At 27.0% G+C, this 24,706-nt stretch overlaps 1 protein-coding gene across 6 annotated transcripts in view; it reads left to right on the top strand.

Annotated features, from left to right (window-relative positions):
- LOC107444682 (uncharacterized) overlaps window positions 1–24,706 on the top strand; it is a 165,219-nt gene that overhangs the window by 101,755 nt on the left and 38,758 nt on the right. For 2 of the 6 annotated variants that reach the window (XM_071184848.2, XM_016058910.5), the window contains exon 1: window positions 13,213–13,643. The exons of the other annotated variants lie outside the window; for them this stretch is intronic. In XM_071184848.2, the coding sequence (XP_071040949.2) occupies window positions 13,549–13,643 (95 nt within the window). In that variant the 5' untranslated portion in view covers window positions 13,213–13,548. Of the gene's footprint in view, window positions 1–13,212; window positions 13,644–24,706 lie in introns of those variants that run through there. 6 annotated transcript variants of the gene reach the window in all.

Genomic DNA, 24,706 nt, shown 5'->3' with positions numbered 1-24,706 from the left:
ATTTCACGAAGTTTAAAATACCTGTTAATATTAAAACTGTGAAAGAAAACACTGTAAATGTAACACATTTTAAAACACTGTTATCAGCAGCAAAAAATTAGTAAATGAAAGTTGCTATTGTAATACGATCAAATTACTATTATTAATAAATTACGCGAAAATCAAGTCTAGTTCTTATTTAATTGAAATTTATGCCTAAAATGTCATTAAATAAACAAAACATGTTAACGGGGATTCTTATTCGTTGGTGATCCGAAACAGTTCCTTTCGAGGGTTCAAATTCAACAAATCCGATTAAATAGATGTGAAACAACTGTTTCTAATTAATGGACTTAAACGAAATATAACACATTAACGAACTTGAATCAACTATTACTTATCAACAAGTTAGAATTATTAATAGAATCTACAGTTCTTACAAATATTAGCAATAATAATAAATTCACATCAGTGAATTTGAATCAAATCAATTGATTGAAATCATTGATTCATACCAGATTAAAAATCAACTGATTACTTCGCTGATTCGAATCACCGATTAAGTTCCCAACCTAATTATGCATTCAACATTATTAACAGATAAAATATTCTATATTACACAACCGATGTGTGAGAAAACGTTTCAAAGATAGTTACGAAGGAATCTGTTTTAGAAGTTTTCTATTAATTGATTCGAATCAACTGATGGAAATCAAAAGATTGCAATCATTAATGAATGAATAAATCAAAATGAGTAAATTAATTTGCTGTTTCGATTCACCGATTTAGTTCTCAACATAATTGGCCACTCAACGCTATTAGCGGATCAAATATAAGTTCGTTCGCAATGCTTATTACATAACCGATGTGTAAGAAAACGTGCCAAAGATAACTAAATGTTAGAAAAAGTTATCTCTGGCGAAATATAAGAACACAGCTCGTTTCATTTTTAAGTGTCTCTCTTAACTCCTTGTCTCCTCGAGATACAGGCAAAGGTGTGAAAAGAAAAAGGAGAAACAAAACTTTTCTTTCTTCCTTTCTTTTTTTTTCTTTTTTGAACTTTACTTTTTTTTTCTTTCCCTTCTTTCTTTGTGGCCGATTGACTGAGTGATAGAAGGCAGTAGAAGTACATCAGAGAAGTAATCACGTGACTCGGTCGGTCAATGACCCTGCTGTGAGCGCAAGCGCAGCACTGACACATAAAATCCTTTCTCACTGTGCTAACAGTATTCTCAAGCAAATAACGGAATAAAAAAAAAAAGGGAGAAAAGATAAAAGCTCTTGTAATCATCTACATAATGAAACGAAGTTGCGTGAGGTATTAAGAAAATTTTGAACTTGACTTTGGTGGGAAGAACCGTAAATTAAAATTGCTCTTTCGTGTTTATGTTTTTCTACGAAAGATTTTATTGTAAAACTGCGTAGTTTTATTTTTATTATTTTAATAAAACGATTGGTAGAAACAAGTCTTCGAGATTTTTACGTTTTATTGTGGTGGATAATTAAAAAAGAATTTTTATTTGTATTAATTATAAAGAAAGATCTAATTGTTTATTTTAGATAAATGTCAAGGTTCCTGAAACCCAAAAAACAAGTTTAAATTAACAAAGGTATTCATAATTTTTAACAATAATATCGGTTTCCTGTTTTTAGTTAAGTAGTAAACGAAAGAATTCCTGATTTAAAAACTTATCTAAAATACTTTAAAGCCTTTGCACATGAGAAAACCATTATAAAACACTTGAACATTAAAATTTTCTTTGTTATTCTTATTTTTTTTACAACGTAAATATAAAATAAATAAAAATATCAGGGCTAGTTTCGAAGTAATTATTGAATAGTATTAAATTCAAAGCGAATAATAATAATAATGAAAATAAAAAGCTAATAAAATAAAATTTTTCGAAGAACTTGGAATCATTTTATGAAAAAAAAAAACAGTGGATTTTTTGTATCTTATTTAATGCATTTATTCATACCTCAAAAAATTTTATAAAATAAATAAAAGCACATTGTTATTTTAGTATGAAAAATAAATTGTTTTCTGTATTTTAACATTTATTTAACGTATAGATGTAATATAAATTACTATCTTTTAAAAGCTAGTTTTAAACTACTTATTTCGATGACTTTGACTTAATATCTTAATTTAGAATAATGTCATGCGGTTTCAAAATCATTAAAAGAATGTTAAAATTAGAATTTATACAAAAAAATTTCGAAAATATGCACAATTAATTGATTAATATAAAATATGTACTATTTCGCCATCAATAAATTGAAGCAAATCAACCATTTTTTTTTTTTAAGGATGATAAACTATATCCTTACATATCCACTATCAATTTTAATTGCTATCATCAATCAAAAGAATAAAAAAAATCTGCTTTTTTTATTATTTATTTATTTATTTTACTGAAAACAGCATCTTTTTACCTTCTTCATCGGAAAAGTTCTATAGGAAATACGATTTCTAATGTCACAATTCTCGAAAGAACAAAACTATGATTAGTTTATAGCCAATAACAACATTTTATTCCCTAGAAATCCTCAACTTTTCCAGACTGCTTCAGACATAAAATTGAAAGCATAACATTTCGAACGAAATCTTGGTAAACGTTTCTGACAGTTTAGTATTATAATTTTCTATCACCTAAGAGAGTGAGGGCTGTTCGTAAATATTTGTGAATCTGTACTGGGAGTGTGTGTTTTGCGTTAAAATCGGATAATTGGAGGAAGTTAGCTTTTTGGAGGACATTGACCCTTTGTGTTATTACTAATGTAAGTTCCATTCTAGTGGTAAACAAGTCCTTTGGACTCTGCATGGGAGTGTTTTGTGGGAGAAGGGCTACGGGATGAAGGGTGCTGTGGCGCCTGATAGGGGTTGTTTTGTAACGGGCCTTTCCCTTATTTTGAAGGTAATTCTTGTGATCGATAACTTTATTTTATTTTCTTTTACAAAGAAATGATATTTGATCTTATAAAAGGATTATGAATCATGTTCCGAGTTTCAGTTCCGTGTTCGTACAAAAACAGATACAATCTGTGGGAATGTGTGAAAAACATTTTTTTTCCTCCCCTCATAACTATACATGGACATAACGGAAAAAATAATTTTGCTTAAGGTCAAATAAAAAAAATATGGAATAAAGATTTGTATTCAATAATTTAAGCAAAGCGATTCAATGAAGTGATATTTTATTGGAATCATTTTCTAATTTTTAATTTAAAAAATTTACTGTTAGATTAAAATATGGCATTCAAGATTATTCAGGTAGTAAATTCTGCAAGTTGTATAAAAATTGGGAGACAATTTTTAGATGTTTATCTCAAATTGAAAAGTAATATTTTACTAGTTGTGTAAAATGTAATACTGGCATATCCCTTTGAGGATCGAAAATTTCTGAACAACAGCATTTTGTATGATGTGAATATGCACAATTAACACAAATTTGTTAGAGTAGCAAATTATTCTATAGTATTATTTCGAATAACAGTATTTTTTGAATAACAGTATTTTTTGAATAACAGTATTTTTTTTCCCAGAGCATATAGTTATTTTACAGAAATATTATTCAGGCTAAGTAGAAGATGAATTCTTCAATTCTTAGAGTAGCAAATTATTTTATTTACAACATTATTTTTCAAGTTACGTAAAATATGTCAGAATATGATGAATACCAGATTTTCTGTACTAGCAAATTATTCTAGAACAACATTTCTCAAGTTGTGTAAAATATGGATCCAAATTTCTTGCAAAAAAGCAAATTATTTTTCAACTATATTCATCACGCTATGAAAAATATTATATTATGTATCTTTTATCATACCAAATTATTCAACAACACTATTTTCAAATCTTCGTAAAGTAAGAAAAATAAATTTCGCCCAGAACAACTAATTATTCTATACCAATATTTTACAATATGTGTAAAATTTTATAACAAATTATAATCAGAAAATATGTTTTTAGAGCTTGTACATAATCTTAAATAAACATCAGCTTATCAGTTCAGTAGCATTACTTAATAATATGCCGGGCTTACTAAATAAAAGAACAAAAAGCAACTAAAACAATTTTAAGTGCTGCTGGATCATTTTTTTTGTTTTAATTTAAAATCTCTGACAAATGTAAACTAAATGAAGGGGAAGGCTACTATCCTCTCTTCCTCTTAGGGAGAGAGAAACAGAGATACACTTCCCTTTTCCCGTTGCTAGACTTCGGATAAATAAACAAAACTTCATCGCAACTGAAAGGAAGGTACGTTGAAAGGCGGCAGGGAGAAAAAAAAATCTGCTTTTAAAACTTCCGTTTTGTAGAAAGTGAGTCTCTTTTACCCACCAGTGAGCTGTAAAACTAATGCATAGTTATGGGTGTGCGGGATATGGGGGTGCAGAACGTTGACCCCAGCAATATTCGTTTTTTTTTTTTTCTACATAAGAGAATATATGCGGAGAATTTAACTTACTCTTTACTTCCGCGTTAATATTTGAATATTTTAAAATTTAAATTTTTTGTTATTCGGACAGCTGCTCCGGTATGATACACATTTATAATGCTCCTTTAACCTCCTCTCTATTTTTACGAGGTCAACTTTTTTTTACGGGATAGTTTTGATTGATAAAAACCGGAAAGAAAATTTACTCTGAACATATGTTGATAAAAAAAAATGCAACTAAGTAAGCAATTATCTACTCAATGAATGATGAAATATTATTGGGCTACAACGGATTGTAATGAAAACTGATATTTTCACCAAAATCGTTGTCTTTTTAAGATAAATAGAATACAGTAAATAAAAAGGTCATTAAATAAATAAAAAGCTGAGCGTTTGCTAATAATGTTGAAAAGAATATGATGCTTAACATGTCAGTTATGAAGGCTTTGCTAAGGTTAAATTTCCTCACTCATAATTTGTACACTGATAGAAATTTCAGAGAGAGTAATGTGATACCAAGGCATATTTTATGACTAAGCCCTTCTGAAAATCGATCTGGGGGAAAACTCAAAATCATATAGTTCGATTCTGTAGAGCTTCTTCGTACTGAAGTGTAAAAACAGAAGAATCATAGCTGAGAACAACAGGTCATGATGAAAAAGAATCGAGAATACCAAGGCTCACCCCGGGCTGTTGTGCTAATAATGATGATGAATGCTACACAAATTTTCTGCACCTTTAATAATTAAACCATTATTGCACTTCTTAAACGTAATCTCATAATACAATTTTAAGTCTTAGTAAGATTGCAGTATATTTAAACAGTATAGTGTACCAATTTTAAGGTTCGACGTTAACTGTAATGTCGGTTCAACGTTGTTGTCTGAGAAAGTACTAGAAATTGCGTTATTAGTTTATACAGTGAGACCTCTTACCACTTTTATATAATGAGCATTGAACTGAAGAAAAAGAAACAACAACCTGGTATTACCTAGCTATATTTAGTAAAATTTTAATTTATTTCCAGTATTTATCTCCTAATTTCGGATGACTAAATTTAGCATTTTAAAAAAGAGCATAGTTCATAACTCATGTCAACTATTTATTGATTCAACGACTCAACGAGAAATTTCATCCTGTTATTTTGAAAGTCACAGTATTTGATTAAATGGCGTTTCAGGGGTATTTAAAATTGCGCAACATTTCCTACATTATATCACTTGATCGGGAATATAAGTGTCACAAATTAAAACGAGGCGATCATTCAAACTGACTTTTTCTTTCTTTTTTTTTTCTTCTTCTTCTTCATCGCAAACTCTGACAGAGTTTATATCAGGCAATCAACCTTCAACTTCACCTTATTTGCGTGCGTCTCTTTTTAAGGTTAAAACTCCTCTTAGAATACTCAAGGTCAACAATTTTTTGGAAAGTTGTACTCGAATTCAATTAAATGGATGATTTTAAATATCAAGATGGACTCTATGGAACATTCCAGACAATTAAATAGAATGTTGAGGCTGCCTTATTTCAATCTTGTATAAATATGTAACACGTAATATTTTTTTCGTCTTGCGTATTAAAGAGTTTAAAAAAAACTAAAGATGATAAGGTATCTTTTGATTAAAAAAAGAGCATTAAGATACCAGCGTATCTTTTGTTGAAATGAAAAAAGATACAATGTTTTAATGAAAAAAATGAAACATTAAGATAACAACAAAAATATTGTTAGAAAAAAAAGTCGTTAAGATAACAAAGTGTCTTTTGTTGAAAAAAAAAACATTAAGACAACAACGAAAATATTGTTTGAAAAAAAAATGACATTATGATAATAAGGTATCTTTAATTGAAAAAAATAAATTAATTACAAAAAGCAAATCTATTGTTGGAAAAAATCATTATGGTTACGAAGAATTTTGTTGAGAAAATAAAAAATAAAAAACATTAAGATAATAACGGAAATATTGTTAGAAAAACAAAACATTGAGATGAGGTGTGCTGCTGTAAAAAATCATTACGATACCAAAAAAACTTTTTTTGAAAAAAAATTAAGATGATAACGAAAATATTGTTTTAAAAATAAATAAACATTAAGATAACCAGATGCCTTTTGTTGTAAGAAAAATATTATAATTGCAAATAACGAACCTATTGTTAAGGAAAATAATCATAAGGATATCAACGTGTCTTTTGCTGAAAAAAATCATCTGGTAATAGCGAAAATATTGCTGAAAGAAAAACCCATTAAAATAACAACTTTTCTTTTGTTGAAGGAAAAAAAAGACAATAAGATAACAAAATATATATTTTTAAAATATTAAAAGAAATTATCATTATTTTCAGTGTTAATCTTCTTGCCAAACTGTTCCTCGCTAAAATTTCAAAAATGTTAAAATTAAAAAAAAAAAAAAAAAAATAAGGAGAGAAGGAGTATAATGAGTTTTTAGAAGGAAAAATCAATTATATTTTTTTCTTGTTACATTGTGAAAAAAAAGCAGAAAAATAATGCGATAACAACTTAAAAACGCACACAATTTTTGGTGATAACTGTTTTAAATTAGTTTTCTTATAGACTTCTTATAGTTGGGATACAAAAAATTCAGATTTTATAACTGAGAAAAAAGATTTTTGAAAAAATTTATCGTATTTCTTTTCTGTGTAACATTTGCGAAAGTTAAAAAGCATTAATATAACAACTTGTCTATGTTTTTATCAAAAATATTGTTGCTTTCAGTGTTAATTCTTTCTCCCTAATTATTACCTATCGCACAGTTATTTAAAATATTGGAGTAGCAAAAAAAGTAAAAAGAAAAATACATTTATGAAAAAGTCTAGATTATTTTGACCAGATATACAGTTAAAAACAAAAAGAAAATAAATAAAATTAGAAAAGAACCTCAACAAAAAAAGATACCGTTATTCCTAATTTAAATGCTTTTGCATTAGTTTTTTTTTTCTAAATGTCGATTGAGTTTTAAAAAGGTACCTTGATTTCAAGTCTTCACTTTTTTAATTACACTGAACTTTAATTTATATTTAAATAAAAATAGTTTTATTGTTGGAGAAATGCATTCCTTAATTATAAGAGGATTTAACATTAAACGTTTGAAAAAGAATTAAATTAACATTTATTTTTTAAGTACTTCTGCACCTTCTGTCGTTCATGGAAAACGTAAGGAAATAAAACTATCATTAAATATTAGAATTAATAAAAATAATTTTCATTATAAGAAAAAAAAGAAAGGAATACTTTACGACTCTAGATTATTATTCTTGTTGTACATTTAGGAGTTTCAAAACACCAAGATACTATTTACAATTTATCTTTTTTTCTAAAGGAAGTTTCACTTATTTTGTAATCTTTTTCCAATTGATTGTTTTCCCCATAATCACTTTTAATCTTGTTATGCAACTGACTAATCGTTGTAGAAATTTATTAAGATTGCGATATTTATTAGTGTCATTAATAAAATTAAGTAATTAAAAGAGTATACTTGATTTAATTAGATGCGCGTTTTTTCTCTTAAATATACATTTCCTTAAAAAAAATTAAAAAGTCCAAAAAAGCATTGTATATTAAAAATGTTTCTATGATCGCTCTGAAATAGTTACAGTTGTATAATAAAAAAATTAACTGGAATTTTTGCAAAAACTAAATTTAATTTAATCATCATTGAATTTTTTTTTTTTTGAGTTAAAGTTATGAATTAAAAATTCAATTTTTTATTTAAGAAGCTTTTAACAGAAATTGAAATGCATTTTATGATATTTAAGATATTTAACCATTAGCAAATTTTTTTAATGAATTTTTTTTTTCATTCTAAGCAGCTGAATTGTTCAGAAAAATTAGTTAATTTGGTTTATAAATTTTAAAAAAAAGTAGTAAATGCTGATTTTTCACTGTCATTGAAGTTTATATTTCTACGTTACTTACAAATTGAGTAAAAAATTCAGTATTTGAAATCTTTTCATAAGTTTTTCACGAATTTTCCCATATATAAATCCATTTGTGAGGTTTTCTGAAATTTTTTGGTCTAAAATATTATAAAAAAAGGACATTGAACTCTTGGTATGACTTAAAAAAATTGGTGAGAAATCTAATCTTGTTTTGCTCATCTAAAACGAGTCAAAACGTACTTCTTTGAGTGGTTTTAAATATGATTTCAAGGTCAACTAAAGCTGTGGGATTTTAAAAATAGAAAAAAAATCATGAAAAAAAAATGAAAGCATATGCACCCCTTTCTGCACCTGACATACAACTAGGGGGGAGGTGTAAAAAAGACTATCGTTTATTGGGTTAAGAGATTTTTTCTTTGCGTCATCCTTTTATACCGTGAGAACTTTTTATTTAAATTAGTACTACTATCACCTGCGATTTGGGCCTGACAAGCTGGTGTTAACCCTTTTTTTTAAAAGGTGGGTTAGTAGTGCTCGTGCAGTTCGCTTTGCAGTTGCCAGGAAAAGAAAGGGTTGGAAAAGTTTGGAAAAAAAAATCCTTTTTATTTAAGGGGGAAAAACATTATACGCTCAAGAGGTTCTCTTTCTTCTTTTGTGAATTGATTTATTTAAAATTTGAAGAAAAAAATTGTTTGAACTTTTACAATTGAAGCATTTGACGAAGGGCGGTGTAGTTTTAAGGAGGATAATAGTGTCTTGACAATGAAGGAGGTTGTAGGTTTTTAATCTGCAAACATGGAATACATTTTATTTAAATGTATTTCAATGTTTTTTTCGTGTACATCTATTTTTTCTCTTCCCCCTGTTTTTGCATTGCTTAGGACGTAGGTCTTAAAAGAACTTATATGTGTAACTGTGATTGTACAAAAAAAACAAAATATCAATTACATGATTAAACATAAATGAAAAAAAAATATTGAAATTTATCGTACTGTATAGTAATGGCATTTCTGAAGGAAAAAAAAACTATAATTTCGGTTAATAAAATTAAAATATACGATATTTAAACTTTTGGTTTCGTATTTTTTTCTTTCATGTGGTTTACCGAAAATTCTGGTTTTCGAAATTATAGTTCTTATTACCACACATTTAGTAAAAAATATTAAATCAAAAAATAAATTTAAACCGAATAAATGGTAAAATATATTATCACATTTACGAAATTTTTTCACATAACTACCAAATAATTACCGAAATTAATGAGTAATGAGTTATAATAATTAATGAGTTAGTGCTTTGGGGAAAAATTAATAGGCTTTTTGATGTTCCCATAGAGCCAGAAGCACGGTAATTGTTACCATAATCTGGTAGTTTTGAATACTTTGTTTCAGTGCAGGATCGTGCAAATTTAATAAGATACATCGTTGAACTATATTATCGTGTTAATTAAACTATCTTAAATTTGATAATTCAAATTATTTGGAAGCATGGCTCAGTTAAACACCTTATTGAAATTGCAGTTGTGGCTTATAAGGTGGAAGGCTAATGGCCCCGGATATCGAACGAAGGGAGGGTTTTAATCAACAACTTTAATCTTTTAATAAAACTTTAATTCTTTTTCGATTTTTTTTTTCGTGAAATCATATTTTACGCAGATATTTTTATTCAGATTGCTGGTATTTTTAATAAACAGTAGGTGCATACTTTATTTGATTTTCATAGTAATATGTCACAAATTAACCCTAGTGAAGTAAAATGACGGTTTATAGTTCCCTCGTCCTAGGGATAACAGTGAGAGGCTTTAGTGATTTTTCGCCTTTTCATTTTCAAAGAAGGATGCTGTAAAACACTTACACAATGGAACTAAATGCATAGATATAAAAACAAATAAAATTTCAAACGAAAAACACTATATATTTAAATATAAAATTAAATAGAATGATCAACATAAACTTAATAAACAATTAAGATAATTTATAATTATTAAATAACTATAAGAAAATTAGTAATTGGCTTTTAGAAAAGATTTGCTGTTAGAAGATTAATAATTTTCTAAATACACAAGAATTCTTATAAACTCATTTTGGCATTTCATACCAAGCGTTTGCTTATTTTATTATGAAACATTAAAATTATAAAACGGAAAATATATGAACGGAAAAGGTATGATTATCAGATATTAAAAAAGCACGACATATATAAATGTATAAGTAAATATAATTACCTATAAAAACATGATAAACAATTAAGATGATTTATAATTATTAAATAACTGTAAGAAAATTAGTAATTTACTGTTGGAATAAAATTATTACTGTTGGAATTTCTTTTTAAAATATTAGCACAACAATTCTTATAAACTCATGTGGTATTTCATTTCAAGCGTTTGCTTATTTTATTATAATACATTACAATTATAAAAATAGAAATATATTTCATTGTCATGTATTACCTGACTATGATTGCTGAATAGGGAAGTAATTTGTGAATATTCACAGGCGCATCCATGCATTTCATCATTTATATTAGCCAATTATATCTGTTTAGAAACATCATATACACAGTTGTAAGGACAGCCTTAAGGTTTATGCTGGCCTTCTGACCCAAACACGTGAAAGACCGAAATAAAATGATTAACTCGGTAATATTTATTTTCTTTCATTTTCTTCAAACGCATCTCAGTGAACTAGTGACCGACGAAAAACAGACTTACGAGTGTTTAAATTAATCAAATTTATATTTGAGTGGATCTCCCTGTAAGTTAGTATGTTAACAAGAAATGAAATATGTCAGAGGGATATCTAATTTAATTTGATTTATAAAGACATTTTTTAGTTTTAATGATAATTTTCCTTTATGCGAAGTATTTTTTCCTTATAATAATCTCATTAGTTTTTCTATTTATTTTGTACTTCTTTTTTTTTTAAATTTTTACAACAGAATTTTTTTCTTTTAATTTAAATCATAATAAGGCAATTATTAAAATGGGACTTTTTCTTTTTTGTATCAGTAATTCTATAGAAACATATGAGTAATTCAGTTTAAGTGTTATATTTTAATAACCTTTATTTGTAAAAATAATTTCAATATTTATCAACTGTACAAATCAAAATATTTCGAGCAATTCTCAATTTCGAAATGTTATTCCTGCAGCGATAAACACTTATTGAAAATATCTAGTAAGCTTAAATAATACGTGAAATTACTTAATAACTTTTAAAATTGCAATGATAATAATAATTGTAAGATTTATAATACATGATAAAAAGAATAAGGATTAGAATGTATAAATTACCTATGTTATAATATAAGAAATAGGTAATAAGTATCATGCAAATTTGCTTCACGAATCAAAAACTTTTTTAAAAGTATTTTGTATTATTTAATTTAATAATAATCGATAAAAGTTTTGAATTGTGATGAAATCAAATTTTTTTATTATCTAAAACAATGTAGAAACCTAAAACTTGAATGAAATAGGTCAAATGTTTATTACGAAATAAAAATTTAAAAATTAAATTCTTTTTAAATTTTTATATAGTCTTTTGCTTCAATTTTAGAAGCTAATATTTAAACTTAAAATTTATATGACTTACAATTTAAATTAATGAAATTAAAAACTAAAACATTAATATTAAAAATATTTTTTTACTTTTTAGTATGGACTAAAGAGTGTTAAAAGTTTCGGTTCTAGCAAATATTTTTGACATCGTACAATGCACTAAAAATTAAGAAATACTCTATTCTAAACATAGGGACGATATTCCTTTTTGCACAATCTCGAATCGAAGGATAACTTCCAAATCAAAAAAACTTTTTACTTTAGTTTGTAAGTATTGTCGAAGAATGCATAGTATCTGTATCAATCATAAGATCTTTATTAAAAGCGATGAACTAGATCATTTATTTGAAAACGACAATAAATTAAAAAAACGATGGGTGATCTAGCTACGCCATTGATGTTTTTCTGTTTTGTTCATTGGTATGATGTTCTTTTTTTGTTATCACTGTTATGCTTAAAATAATTCAAAGTTGTTAAGTTTTTTAACGTTGGAATTGGCAGTTTTTTTAAAAATAGAGTTGTGTCTTAATCAGTTATAGTACGTGTTTTAACAATCTTTTCTATACAGAATTTCAACCCTAATATCGTATGAATGCCAGTTAGGCCTCTGCATTTAAGGGAGATGGAACTAGAATTCTATTTTCGAAAAATATTCAGGTTTATTTATTATCCAATGAATATTTTAAATATTGGTTTCAAATAGCTGTAATGTTTACAGTAGTTACTTTATTACTATTAATTTGGGTAAAATGTTCATTATTGTTCCTTAAAAAATACTCTCATCGATGGCTTTTTAATTCTGATTCCTTTGTAAAATGTACTTTTAATTAAATAAAAATTTGGAAATTGAATATATCAATGTCGTAATTTTACTACCAGATTATAAGTAATTATCATTAATAATAAAGAAAACTGGTGATTTGAACCTATACTTTCTAATGATAAGATAAAATAGTTTGAAATTTCATACTTACTTAAATAAACGGTTTAAATTAATACTTACTTATCCTGTAAGCGTAGCTAAGTTTATAATTATTTCAGCCCGCTAATTATTTATGCAAAATTGTTAATTAAAATTTGTTCGCCATACATCAAAATAATTTAGAAATACAAAATGCTTCTTTAATTGTATAAAGTCATACGAGAAATGAATTTAGTTTTCAGAATTTAAACTAAAAAAAAATATCTAGTACACTTTTTCTTAATATGACCTCTTTCAATAAGAGGCCAAAAAACCAGAACAGTACACTAATGTTTTTTTATACCCCCAGATATCTTCGAACTAAAATTTCCTATAATTCTTTCGTTCAAATCTTCCCCGCCAGATGCCGCTTTCTCAATCCATGCAGGTTGCAAGTGAGCAGGGAGAGCGGCGAAAAACCCAGTGATGTTGTGCTAAGCAAGGACTATCAGTCATTGAACTTGACTGAAGCCAAGCAAATTCTCCTCTGTAAAGCAGCTTCACTCGCAGCTTACGCATCACAGTGACGAGACGTTCTCTCTTATTTCGGAACGGCGCGTTTTTAATTCTTCCATTTGATTCCTGTCTCACCGCGTGTTTCCATAGCATCATATATATACATGTCACTTTATCAGTGTGCTCTTTATTTTTATTCATATTGATAGGACGTCATTGTGATTTATTTTTAGTCTTTATTTAAATTAAGTATTACAATGTTGCCACTAAGTTATGGCTTAGAAGTTATACACTTCTTAGAGCATCCTCATCATAATAGACCGGCCATCCGGTGTCCTCAACCAGCCAAGAGGTAAGATAATTTTGCAAAATTTCTTCTTTAAAATTTTTCATAAATTTTGGCACGGAATTTTGATAAGTAATTTAAACATTAGAAATTGTTCATTTGTTTACAAATTGAATCATTAATGTTTCAGAAATTTGAAAGTGATTAAACTAATTTGTCAATGCATATTTGTGTAATATTTTGACATAAAAAAATAAGATCGATTCGTGTTTTACTTATTATTTTGATTTAAATTAGCTACAGTTAATCATTAAATTAGTTTTATTAACGTATGGTATATAACTCATATAGTTTATATTATAATTTTCCGAGTAACTGATGTAAAATGAAACAAAGTTATAATATTTATTATAATATACTTTGAGTAGCATATTATTTGTAAAAAGTATGTAATTTAAAAAAAAAGTTTTTTTTCTTTCAGGAATCAATTTTTGGCAAATTAATCGCAATTATTTTATTATGTTACTCATCAAATTTACTAGTGTGTTTAGATAATTTTTAGCATTAACCAGAAAATATTATTAACTTAAAAAAGTTTCTTAGAAAATTATAGTTACATTTATTTGAGATTGTATTAATAATTTTTCATAATTATAAAATGTCGAGCATTTTTTTGTACTGATTATGAGTACAAAAATTTTCTTGAAAAATTACTCATATTAATATTGCAATATTCTCATTAGCATAATGAATAATTTTAGCATTAACATTTAAATTTTTATTAAAATTTATGTTAAGTTTTTCTTTATGCATTTTACAATATTTTTTGACATGGAAACAAATTTGCATCATACATCAAATAATATGATAATAATATTTTACTTATAAGGTTTTAAAATAGCTTTTTTTAAGAATTAATCTTTAATTGAAGGCTTTAGTTCAAAACTATGTTTTACAATACTGTGCGAAATGAGAAAAAATTAAATATTTTTGTTTATTGTAATGCATATTTGACTCTAGTTTATGTGATTTAATAACTTTTTATTATATGTGTTCATGTTTAATAAATATAACTTAATACTCATCATTTATAATTAGCAATTTCAAAAAGTTTTTAATACAATTTTGAAGAAAGCTATAGAATCAGTGAGAAATATATTTTATGAAATATTATATTATGTATTTATTTAATATTTAATAGTTAATTAAGAAAAAAATATTAATGAACATAATATAAATAGTAAATCATTTGAGTCTTGCGTTTATGAAATGAAATTGTTTTTTTAATTTGTAATTGAATTGTTAAAGTTTAAATAAAACGTTCCATTTAAATTAAATTTCAAATTGAATATAATAATAATTATTTAGTAAGTTGACTGAAGCGTGTAGGAGATAAACTTTAATGATAAGCAGTTTTAATGGTATTTTAAAATACACTGTTTCAACTGAACATGATAAGCAGTTTTAATGGTATTTTAAAATACACTGTTTCAACTGAACATTGTTAAGATCATTTATCATTCTCGAATCACTAACTACTTCCTCCTAGGCTTATGAAACAATTTTACTTTTTTAAAAATTTTCTTTTTAAAAGGCCTGAAGTGTTTTAAGGTGTTTACTCTTGTACACACATATATGTGGCCTATTAATTTAGCACATTGGTTTTTTAAGTTTTTGAATTTTTTTATAAATTTGAAATTAGGTTTGACGTGATTATATTGAAGTTTTTTTTAATATATAGAAATTTTAAGTTTTAGGTATCATTACATTTTATGGATATTTTATAGGAAAAATCGGCATGTTTGTTAAAAGCATTATGCTATTGTGAGCAATGAAATTAAAATGTACGATTTATTACTAAATTAATTAAAATATTAAAAAAACATCAATGTTTATTTCTTTAAGATTTATTTTAGTTAATTCAGAATCACGAAGATAGGAAAAATAAGTTCTTTATGGTCTTAAAATATATACAACCAGAGTGAATTAAGGTTTTGATGTTATTTGTATAAATACATTTTGTGAGACAAAATTGTGATATATATTCATTTGATCATGGTTTTCCACAGGATCTGCAATTCTTTTAATTTTGCTGATTTCATTCGTGCGAATTGCATGATTTTCCATGGGATCTAGGAATTAAATATGCTAGTCATTGGATTACATGTGATAATCATATGCAATGGCATCTAATTTTAATTTTTTAGGAATCTGAAAATTTATTGCAATGTACTTTTTCCTGATAAAGTTCAGTGCAATTCATGTTTCACTACAATTTTTCTTGAGGTACACAATTTTTTCTCTTTTTTCTTGCTCTTATTGTATTTAGTTCTAAACCAACAAACTCTTTTCTTGCTCAATTAATCAACTTTAAGGTTAAATTATAAAGTATTTGGCAGAGATGCAACTTGCGTGTATCAAAATTTTGTCTCTGAATAAATAATTACTTGCTTTACAAATAAAAATAAAATATATAGAATTACTCGTATGGTATAATTATCAAATTAAATGTATCAAATTTAAGATTATTGCAGCAGCTTTATATGTATGATATATTGCCTTATATGTATGATTTAAATGTTTACCAAGTAAATATCATTTTGGAGCATAATAATTTTTTCAACATTCTAATTGTTTTTAACTGCCCATAACTCACTCTTTATAATGGAACTGATGGAAAAGTTATAAATTGACTTAAACATAGCCTGTTTTTCTCCCTACTTTTTAGCACTGTAATTATTTAAACTACTTTGTCCAATGCTGCAAAACTTATATTTATGAGGGGGAAAAATTGTATTTTGGGTCTTTCCTGGCCGACATGCTAAAACTTTTTTTAAAGAGAAAAGATATCGTAAGATTAGGAATGCTAGTAATACATTTTAAAAGGCCTGCCTAACCGGTTTCCCGCATATTTTAAATCTATATGAAGCATCACAGAAGAAAAAAGTAATTTTAATAGTTTAAAAAAGTTATTAAGTTTCTTTCAAAGTAAAGGAAAAAAATAAACAACTTTCGTTCGTTCGCATTCTTTCTTTCACATTTCGAGTGGAAAGGATTGATAAAACCTAATTGAAGTGATAAAATGGAACGTCAACAAAAGGGAAATAAAAATTTGTTTTAGTTACGAGTGATAGTTTATTTTATGTTTTCTAAAAAGAAATAAGAGTACTTCAAGGTCACGTGCTTTTTTTTTTTTTTTTGCTTTTTTTTTTGAAGTCCCTCCTATTCCATTCCACGCCTACCTGGAATCGAGATGGTATTCATCCAATCAGCTTTCATGACATTTGCGGATGACATCATCGACTTTTATTCCCCCTTCCCCTTTTTGTTCTATCCCTTTCAGTGGAGTACTGGGCACGTGTGCTTGCTTGCTGCTCTGGGAGGGGGGGGGGTGAAATAGAAAGACGAAGGTAAGAAGATTAAAAAAAGAGTGAGGAGGGAGGGAGAAGAGGTATAACCTTGAAAACGTTGGCTTCTTCACTTATAGAATGTGGAAAAAAAGGATTGTATGCACTCTACTGACAGGATTCCAACTCTTCCCCCCCTCCTAATTTTTATACTATTTTTCGATGACGTATACCGAAAATTCAACTGCGTGATTTCATATGCCATTCATTTTAAACATTATTCATTGATTTTCCGCAATTATAATCCGGGAAGTTTTGCATAAGTTGAAAGGCCGTGTATATGTTATTTATTTATTTTTTTAAAAAATAAAAAGCTTTCCCTTTTATTATATTAAATTTTTGCTGCTGTGGGCATAAAAGCCTATTTATCTCACAAATGTGTAAAATATTATGTATTAATTAGCCTGCGTTTAAATAATTTTTAAACTCATAATTATAAATTTATACATATATTTTTTAAATCCTAATAACTATGGATACATTTCACTTATAATGATTTTTTTAATGCATTTTATAAACATTTGTGATATAATTTTATAAAATTGCTGTTGTAATACTCATATATTTTCCGTTTGTTTTAAAATCTCGTTGGTAAAATTGATATTTCTTTAAAGAGAAATTAGGGTGATGATGATTTTTAAGATGAGATTGATGAAATTTTTCTCCTGTATTTTACCTCTGCTGATAAACTTACTTTTTTGAGTTTTTAGTGATTTCACAAATTCATTATCTTTGATGAGTAACTTCTACTAAGTTTTCTTTCAAAACATCTTAAATTTCAACAAAACAAAAATAAAGGAAAATGAATTGACTTTTCCAAGTAATAAGCATGAAGGAGCCTTATCATTAAATAAATATTTTGTCGAAATCTCCGTGGTAAATTAGAAATTGCTAGTTTCATTTAGGTAAATTTCGTAGAAAAGCTAGCATGTTTAATCGTTGTATGATATGATAAAATAAAGGAAACTTTTTTTTAACAAGTTTATTTCAAATAAAGTGATTAACTTTGTATGTATTACGTATTTAAATTGATGTTTCTTTTAATTCATTTTCCAAACAATATGACTTGTCCTTCTAAAACTATTTTTAAACCTTATTTTATTGTTTCCCTTTACGAATTGAAAACAATCATTTACTATACCAACAATAAAACGTGATTCAACATTTGTTTTTGTGATAGTAAAAAGACAATCACATTTTGCTGTATTTTATTTGACAGGCGATGAGTTATAGATAAAGTAAATGTCATGTTTTTATTTTGCATCATTTTTCTGTCAATAACAACAACTACTCTAGCTTCCTTTTAATTTTTTTTTTTATTTTCCTTGTCGGTTAGTTTAGTTATAAGCAAATATTTTAAATATAGGTAAAATATTTTAAAAAGTTCATCATTCATTATGAATTAGATCCAGATTCAAATAAAAATAAAAACATTAATTAAATTTTACAAATACAATGAAATCAGTGTAAAACATATTTTATGAAATATTACAATACTTTAAAAAATGTTATTTAATAAATATTTGATGTATATATTTAATGCATTTATAAAATGCAAGTATTTTTTTTAATTAGAAATATAAATCAATTGTTAAAAGGTGAATAAAATATTCCTTCTTTAATTTTTAACAAATTAATAAGTCATTTTTAATTGTAAACAAATATTTTAAAAAGTTCATCCTTTCTTCTGCATTAGACCTTGATTCAAAATAAAAAATTGCGATCCGAAGTTAAATAATGTGTGAAGGTTACATTTAACAGTTAACTGTCAAATCCTGGTGGATGATTTTTTCCCCAAAATGGAATGCAAGGTCTATATTTGAATTAAGTTTGATTTCACCTTGAAAAGCGGGGTAACCAGGCGTTAGATTTTGATCCAAATAATCAGTAAAAAATTGACGAAATGACTTTTGACTCTAGTGTTATTCAGATGACAAATTTGTTGCTACGTTCTAATGAATTAAGAATGACTATATGATCCTTGAAAAGAAGATGTCATATTTTATCCATGGATTATTATTTATTATATTTTATCCATGGATTATTTTTTATTATATTTTATCCATGGATTATTTTTTATTATATTTTATCCATGGATTTTTTTTAATATGAAAGTCAGATTAAATATAAGATATGATTCGTAATATTTTCTTACTATTACTTTTATTTTGTATGTTTGAGGAATGGTGAATAGTAAATCTTTAGCTTTCAATGGCTTTATGTGTTTCCTGATTTTAATTTTATCTGTTTTAGGCGAGTTATTATTATGAATTCAAAAATATTTATTACAGCAATAGCTTACTGAGTGAAATTTTTTTTTAAAAATATACCCGTATTATTTTTTTTAAAGGAATTTTTATTTTACCTTATGTTGAATATGTGATATTTGATAACAGTTTCTGAATGATATCTTTGGAAAAAAAAGTGAATTTATGATTGCTGTCTGGCCATACGTAGTCTACAAATAAATAAGTAGTCTACTTATAAATCATTAATTAATCATATAAAAACGTAGTCTACTTATAAATTATATATAACTATTATATCCCTACTGTCAGGCCATCACGAGATGAGCTCTCAGTAAATTTTGCTCTCTGTGAAGTCGGGGATCCATCTCATGATGGCCAGACGGTAGGGATATAATTTTTATGTAGACTACCTTTCTTAAGTACACTCAGTTTAAATAATTCTTCGAAACTTCGCCTAAGCTCCAAACGTTATAGGGCTGAAAATAAAGCTGAAATCAGTTGTAATACTCGATTCTTACATATTCTATAAATTGTGCCCATATTCGATCAAACATTTGTCTTTTGCTGATTAATAGTAATTAATAGGTTATTAATACTAATAATATTAATAATTTTATTACGATCGTTTGCTATGAAACAATTTTTATTTCGTGTGTATATCAAATGGTAACTTTGAGAGTATTTTCAACTGTATTTGTTCGATTGGGTGCGTCTATCCTTAAATAAAAATCGAATAAAAAATATCGGAAATGCACAACCGTTTAGTACCTGTTTTTTTCCCTCCTCACATTTGCCTAGCAAAGGAAAGCCTTCTCTTCGGTGTAAAAAAATAAGACGAGCGTCATCTCCGTTTTATGGGTGTGGGGCGCCCCCTTTTCACGATTCCCGCATCTGTCGCGGGGGGTAAGGAATAACCCAACACCCCTTTTTTATTCATCCTCTCTGGCCTAACCCAAGTTTTTAATTTTTTATACACAACCATGATTTTTTCCCCAATCAGAAAAACATTCACTTTTTCCAACTATCTGCATAACAGCTGGTGTACCGCCGTCGTACTAACTGCATCAGTACCGTACTACTTGATGAGGCATTTTTTCCCAGGAAGGTCTTTCCACTTTAGCCCTTTTTGCCCGACTTTTTTTTCTATTTTGCAAGGTTAACTTTTTTTCTCTTATCTTCATACTTTTTTTTTTTTAATTCAGTTTTTACCTCTTTCACCTCTTCCTTTCCGTATGTGGGAAACTCTTTTGAAGTGACTTGAATGGGGCGATCATAAAAAACAATGAGTTGCGACTAAACTCGAAAAAAAAATCTTTTTTTTTTGTGAGCACTCTATACGGGCTGGTGCGCTTTGTAAAAAACTGGCTTTAACAAAAAAATATTCTAAAATTTAATTTCTTGGTACATTTTAATGCAATGTGCGTTAATAAATACAATTATACAATATGGTTACTAATTTCAGAAGAAAAAAAACTTCGAGTGCATAATTTACATTGCATACAAGTTACGCACAAATATGCAGCATACGCAGATGCGATTTACTAGAAATGCGCATCAGCTATAAGATTTTTAAGAGTTACAGCTTCTCAAGATAGTGTATATTTAACAAATACAAGTGCACAATAAAATTCCCAATAACATAAAAACCTTTTTCCATTCATTTAAGTTACATTTACAATTTACAAATAAATTACAGCTTACATAATTTTTGATTTAAAAGCTTTAAGAGATTATCAGTTTCTGATTACATTTCAATGCAACAAGAAAATTCTTTCAACATGCAAGTTTTAAATTTTACTTAAATACTTAAACGAGTTTCAGCTTTGATTTTAAAAATTTTAACTAAATATGTATTTAACTTAAGTTGTATGAATTTTCTCTTAAAATTTTGAAAGCTGTGACTTTCTAAGTTTGACTTCAATTTATAATATAAGTATTTGTAATTCTAATGTGTGAGATTTTGTCTTAATATTTAATATTGAATATTAAATACTCCACATTTTACAAGTTTCAATTTTAAAATTTTTGCAAGTTAAATACTTATGCGAAACGTGCAATTATATATTTATAGTTAGTATTTAAATTATTATGTAAAGAAATCAAGTGATATTATTTATACAAATCGTAGTGATATCATTTTTATTATAATATTATGCAACTTGCTATGGGCCGTACGAAATCATTAAATATATGTAATAAAAGTAAAAATAATCGATAATCAATCAAACTAATGAAATTGCTTACGAACTTTCTTCAAACTGTTCTTAATTGATATTATTTTAGATACTTTTTGTTCCTTTGATTAATTTTTTGAGCATTGTTATTTGGCTTAAAGATTAATTTATTAAATTACATTCAAGTTATATTGTTTTCAGTGAAGATAAATAATTGTGGGTTTCAAGGACGCTATAGTTGCCCCAATGTCATGTTTAATTTAAAATCACGCTGGTCCTTGTATTTTATTACTTTCGTGTCAGGCATATTATGGTAATAGTTTAAAAAAAGAAGTTTGGTAAACATGATATCGTGTTGTTCTTTTATTTGATAAATTTAGATGCATGACTTAAATTACTTTTATTCACATATGGCCAGCAGTATACACTGTGTGTTTATGAGAACTTTTTAAATTTAATGTTTTAATTTAATAACTTTTTTTTAACCATTTAGTTTTTATCGATAGGTAATTATTTTCTGTTATGAGGATTGAAGCCGTATTCTGAATAAAATGTTTATGTTTGCGATATTTTTTTATAGCAGCTATTTCATTTCAAAAACTTTGAGTAGAGAAAATACTTAATGTTATTGACAAATTTCATTTGCTTTAAAATAGTGTTTTCACGATACAATTTATTTTAAGTAGTTATAAATTTTTTTTATTCAGCAACAAGCACTTTATTGCTTTATTAATTCGCAACTGTGATTATTTCATTTTTATTATGTGGTGTGATTAATAGTGAATAGAATACATATCGCAAAATAGTCAATAGTAATTAGATTTATTCTTCTAGAAAACAGTATTTAAATTATGATAAATAGTTTTTGGATTTATTTCAACTATAAGTACATTTGTTTCTGACAAATATTAGTTCATATCCAAAATTAATATCTCAAACATTTGTAAACTGTAAGTAAAATTAAAATATACATTTTCAAAATTTAATTTTACATATTATTTATTCAAAGCTAAGTATTTTTCGCTAAAAGCTCAATTTTAAGGAGGGAAAAATCAGTTGTAAAATACATGAGTAATTCCTTTTCATATCAATTGCTGGAGGTCGTTGTAAGTTGGACGCTTTTAACCTTAGTTTTTAACACAAGAACTGAGTTGCTGGCGTACATCGGGGTAGCTCGGGGCCTAACGGGACTTTTTGGAGGCCATCTTTTTCTTGACACACATACGGGAAATAGTTTTCCCCCTTGAAGTTCAGGGTCGGTTGTGCGCCTGGCTTGGAACGAAAGGGTAGAATTGCCCCCTGACGATTCTAATTGCGGAATGGGGAGTAAAAAGGTTTTTTTTTTTATCCCTATTACATAGAATTAAATAAATAAAAAAACATCAAGGTCGTCCTTTCCGGGTCCTTGACACATGTTACTACCTCATGAGTTATAATAGACACACTGAGTAGCGATGCATAAAGTATTTCGATAAATGATGAAAAGTAAATCTTCGGCTCATTACGCTTCATAGCCTTATTCTATACTATACCTACCGATTAGAATAACTGTTCTTACAATTCTCTCAAATTTTGCTTATTGTCTGTGCTAATCATGCGTTGCTTTTATGTTAATAATTTTTACCTTGATATAAAAATCCTACAACTGGCACAAGGACGTTTATTTCGTTGAAGATCTATCTGAAACATTATCGCGTAAAAAATGACTGATGTATTTAATTAACCTGTTTAAATAAAAAGAAAAACTACGTGTAAAATAAAGGTAAATGTTTTTGTTATGTAACCTATTTCCTTTCAAATTGATATTGTAGAATATTTCGAATCAATTATAGTTACTTGCGGAAGCAATGATACCATTAGAAACATAAAAATGTAAAATATCATTGAAGTTAAAGTACTTGAAAAAGGAAGAGCGAAAATATTCAAATTATCTCTATCTTTTTGTATCGATGTGTAATCAATATTTTACTGTAAACTGCTTAAAATTATTCTGTTTAAACTGAGAGACATGTTTCTCTTTTATGCTAATTTTTATAAGTCATACATTTAAATTAAAATTAACATATCCTTTTTCCGCATTTTTTAAAAGTTATACTTCTTTTTTTTATTTTTGTAATAGACTATGTTTTCTTTTTATGTATCTGCATTATAACTTTTTTTAATGACTTACGAGTTTCTCTTTTATAATTATTTTTGTATTCAGATAATTTTTCCTAATATCATGATTTATATGTATTCATTTCAGTACATTTTTATGAAAAAAAATTTAATGATTCTTAATTTTATAAATAAAGTGTTTAATCCATAGTTATTCCTCAGCTCTAAGTTAAGAAACTTATATTTTTTAGTTGTTTTTATTTTAAATTTTAATGTTAGTAATTTTTTTTAAATGAATATTGTTAAAGATAATTATTTTAAAACTATAAAATTTTAAAACAATATTTAAGATCTTAATATTGCAGATTTTTCCCCCTGTTGAATTTACCTTATAATTTTTTTTTCTCTCTCTAAAGATTCTTTGTGTATAAGATCATTGAGCTTTATACCCTTTTTCTGAAACGTTTAAGGCCAAATATCAATTGCGGCTGATATTATCCAACTTTTAAGTAATTCCATTTGTCATTTTTCTTTCGTTTCATTTTTGCGATGACATCAATAATTTATTGAACTGAAGTTTAACTAATAACTAGAGTTAAATGTAAAAGCCAAATACCCGTTTCTTCTAGAAGAGGAAAAGAAATACGAATCCTAGTATGAAAATGAAAGCAGTTATTTGTCTATTCCAGCTTGTATCTTATTCGACCCACTTGCGTTTTCTGGGACAGTAAGGTGTTACAGCGAAAGTGCACTAACTTACCACTCCTTGCTCTTACTTCCGATCTCAATGAACGATTTCCACCAGAAAAATCGACATCATCTGTTAAACAGCAAGAAAATCTAACGCTACCACCATGATCGGGATATCCGTTCGATTTTTAAGAACGTGCCCGTTAAAAGCGAATTTCATTTTTGCGGGTACATAATTCTCCAAAACTTGTTGACCCACTTAGATGCTACACCTATTTTCCTGTTTCCCTTTTAAGGTGATCCCGAAAGAGAAATTGGATTTTTGCAAAGGTGGTTGTTCACTTTCGTTAAAAATTTCCCTTTTTCTTTTAACGAAAAGGATGGCCCAGGTGGGCACTTCAAATTCACTTTCGGATATCCGTTCGATATTCAAGAGCATGATAGTGCTGAAGTTTAAACAATGTTTTATAACTTTGGCCTAGTTGCTTTTGTCGTAAATGAACATGTTTAGA

The sequence above is a fragment of the Parasteatoda tepidariorum genome, chromosome 5 (genome assembly GCF_982258835.1).
Source record: "Parasteatoda tepidariorum strain Cologne lab strain chromosome 5, Ptep-v5.0, whole genome shotgun sequence".
In the NCBI taxonomy this organism is placed as follows: Eukaryota; Metazoa; Arthropoda; class Arachnida; order Araneae; family Theridiidae; genus Parasteatoda; species Parasteatoda tepidariorum.
This window is presented reverse-complemented; position numbering and strand designations above follow the sequence as displayed.